The sequence below is a fragment of the Cupressus sempervirens genome, chromosome 10, assembly GCF_028749045.1.
Source record: "Cupressus sempervirens isolate cs-2001-9-10 chromosome 10, ASM2874904v1, whole genome shotgun sequence".
In the NCBI taxonomy this organism is placed as follows: Eukaryota; Viridiplantae; Streptophyta; class Pinopsida; order Cupressales; family Cupressaceae; genus Cupressus; species Cupressus sempervirens.
In genome coordinates, this window is record NC_143127.1 from 252,428,519 (window position 1) to 252,431,154 (window position 2,636).

Below are 2,636 nucleotides of genomic sequence, written 5' to 3' on the forward strand. Positions count from 1 at the left end.
ATCTGGCTGTTTGCCTAATCGGAGCAAATCTGCAGCCCGAGGTGGTTATGGGGGCCTCACCCTGTCTTGAGCTAATCTCCAGACCGCTGGGCTGCCCCTATCAATTCCCCTTGGGAAAGGAAAAAAAAAACTATGATTGTCATGAAATAATGATGTGTGCTTTTGTCTAATTACTAATAAATTTCTGCTTCAAATGTAAAAGAACCTGCTTATATGGTTTACTGATTTTCATAATTCCTTTGAAGGACTTAAATGAGAATTTCAACGGAAACTGATTTAGGCATTCGAAATTATAAGCATCAAACCAAGGCTACAGCATCTGTAAATTAATACTCGGGATTTCAAGAACATGTTTGCTGAAAATCATGTTGAGTTGTTCACTCCTTGCTCTAGCATAATTCTCATTCCAAAAACAATAATACGATTTTCTGAAATGCCTTTAAGAAGCAACAACACTTCTAGCTATTAAACGTTCACCAATTAGTAAATTACATCACATTGAATGACTGCGGTGAAAACAATTAGCTCACTTAAAAATTTAGTAGCTCCTCTGCATACCTTGCTTGAAGAACAATTAGAGGCCGAACGCATGGCAGGGAAATTACTCCCCCAATTTCATATACTTACAACCAAAACCTGTTTGAGGAGGCCCTGCCTACCTTCTGCTAAAGACAAGATTAATATGTTTGTTGTGGTTTTTGAGTCCTGACTCTCACTGTCTCGTTCAAAAAAATACAATTTAATGTCACACGGTCTCATTCCCAAAATCAAATTAGGATTGGATTGAGGTCTTTGTGCGTTTGGAAGCATTTGAGATTGCATTTTCATATAGTGTCCACAGCCTTGTAGATTCAGGATGCGCTCTAATAATGTTTCTAACAAACCTTGCCTCCGGCATCGTCAATACTGTGCAAAGAGAAATGCCCGGGCTATTGATGGATTTGATTTTCTGCCAAACTAGAAACCTAGGCTTCATGACCACCTCCAAATTTCTTAACAACAAGGTGGATTTCGTCACTATATAATTTGGAGGGAGCTCCAGGTCTTTAACTACAAAGTTCATCGTCTCACGAACTGTTTCCTTGGACAAACAAAGCACTTGAGGTACAGCCCGACATACTTGCCAGGTTTCCTCAGCCGATAGCCCGCAGAGTTTGAGATGTTCTATCTTGGCCTTTAGAGTTTCCATGCGGCTAGTAGCCACTGTAACTACAATATATTTGTACGCCTTGCTTTCCTTGTCGGCCCCAATCTCCTGAATGAGATCGGCTTGTGCAGGCGTTAGAGAAGTGTATTGTAGAATGGACGGATTTATCCGTAAGAGTCGGAGGAGATCCCTACCTTGGAAGCCCCATCTCTCCCAGAAAACAACTGAGGGCTTCAGTGTCTTTTCCAGGCTAGAACTGAAAATGAAGGAGCGTCTAAGCAGGGATTTGATCAGGACCTCCTGGGACTGAAACACAGTCTTAAGGAACTCCATTTTGGGAAGAAGTTCGTTCTCGAGGCTGGCGCTCAGGATGGCTGGATTGCTCACTAAAAGCTTAACCAGAGTTTCACCTTGAAAGCCGAAATCTTCCAGCAGTTTGATTTTGGGTTCCAATATTCGTTCTGCACTTGTTGTGATTATTAACGGGTGAAGTATCATCATCTTGGGAATTTGGATTTCAGAGAAGCCGTACCTGTTCAACAAATTAACAAACTGCTCGACTTTGTCGAGTGTTTGAAGCCTCTGCAACCTGGGACAGCGTTTAAACAAACGATTTATGTCGGTTGCAGACATATTAAATTTGTTGTAAACAAAGTGGGAAAAGAGGTTCTGCGAATAAGGATCGGCATTGATAAGGGTGGAATACACATTACATAAGTAGAAACGTAGAACAGACGCTTTGCGGCAGAACATGGTGTTCCTCGAGTTGCTGCAACAGAGAGAGTTTTGCCCTAATTTGCACTGCGGCTATGTTCTTCGCGGATCTGGTAGATGAGTTGTTTCATATACCCCGTCTCAGAATTCAGTTTTCAACTTTCTTTCATGTAAATAGGTATCTAGACATTTTGGGCGGTTGATCTCACTTATGGGGATTAATCTTACTCTATTTCGTATGGGCTGTTAGATATTTGGTATCAAATATCTATTTGACTAATTTTGGAGGTTGGGTATTTGAAGAATATCAAATTTTAAATTGTTGGTAAATTATATTCAAAATTGAATTAGGATTTTGGTCATTGCAAAATATATATATATATATGAAAGCATCATATTGTCGTCAATTTATGAAATTTTTGTTCCTCTCTATTTCTATATTCATATGTATCTCTCTATCTACTACCTTGTTTCTATTTGTTTATAATATGGACACTTCTTGTTAGTGATATTGAGGATAATATTTTCATACTAGACATTATCCCAAAATTTATTTCTCATCCAATCACTTCATAGAGAGTATTCTATGGTGTTTATAGATATTCTATTCCACTTTATAATGAATAAAATTTCATAAATGTTTCAACAACATATAACTACAAAACCAACCCAACCAAGAGAGAATTTTCATTTTCTTCTATTTCTATATTTATATCTCTCTATCTATCTACTGCCTTGTCCATATATTTATATAGTGTTTGCTTATACATATGGA

At 38.3% G+C, this 2,636-nt stretch overlaps 1 protein-coding gene across 2 annotated transcripts; it reads right to left on the minus strand.

Annotated features, from left to right (window-relative positions):
* Positions 1-352: 352 nt before the first annotated feature.
* LOC149533579 (uncharacterized) lies at positions 353-2,043 on the minus strand. Of its 2 annotated transcripts, XM_089806108.1 has the most exons (2): positions 1,861-2,043; positions 353-1,736 (listed from the first exon to the last, which is right to left on the minus strand). In XM_089806108.1, coding segments are annotated over exons 1-2 (966 nt in total). In that variant the 5' UTR covers positions 1,863-2,043; the 3' UTR covers positions 353-772. The 2 variants fall into 2 exon arrangements, with proteins under 2 accessions (XP_089662234.1, XP_089662233.1); XM_089806107.1 differs by having other exon boundaries at positions 353-2,043.
* Positions 2,044-2,636: the final 593 nt, after the last annotated feature.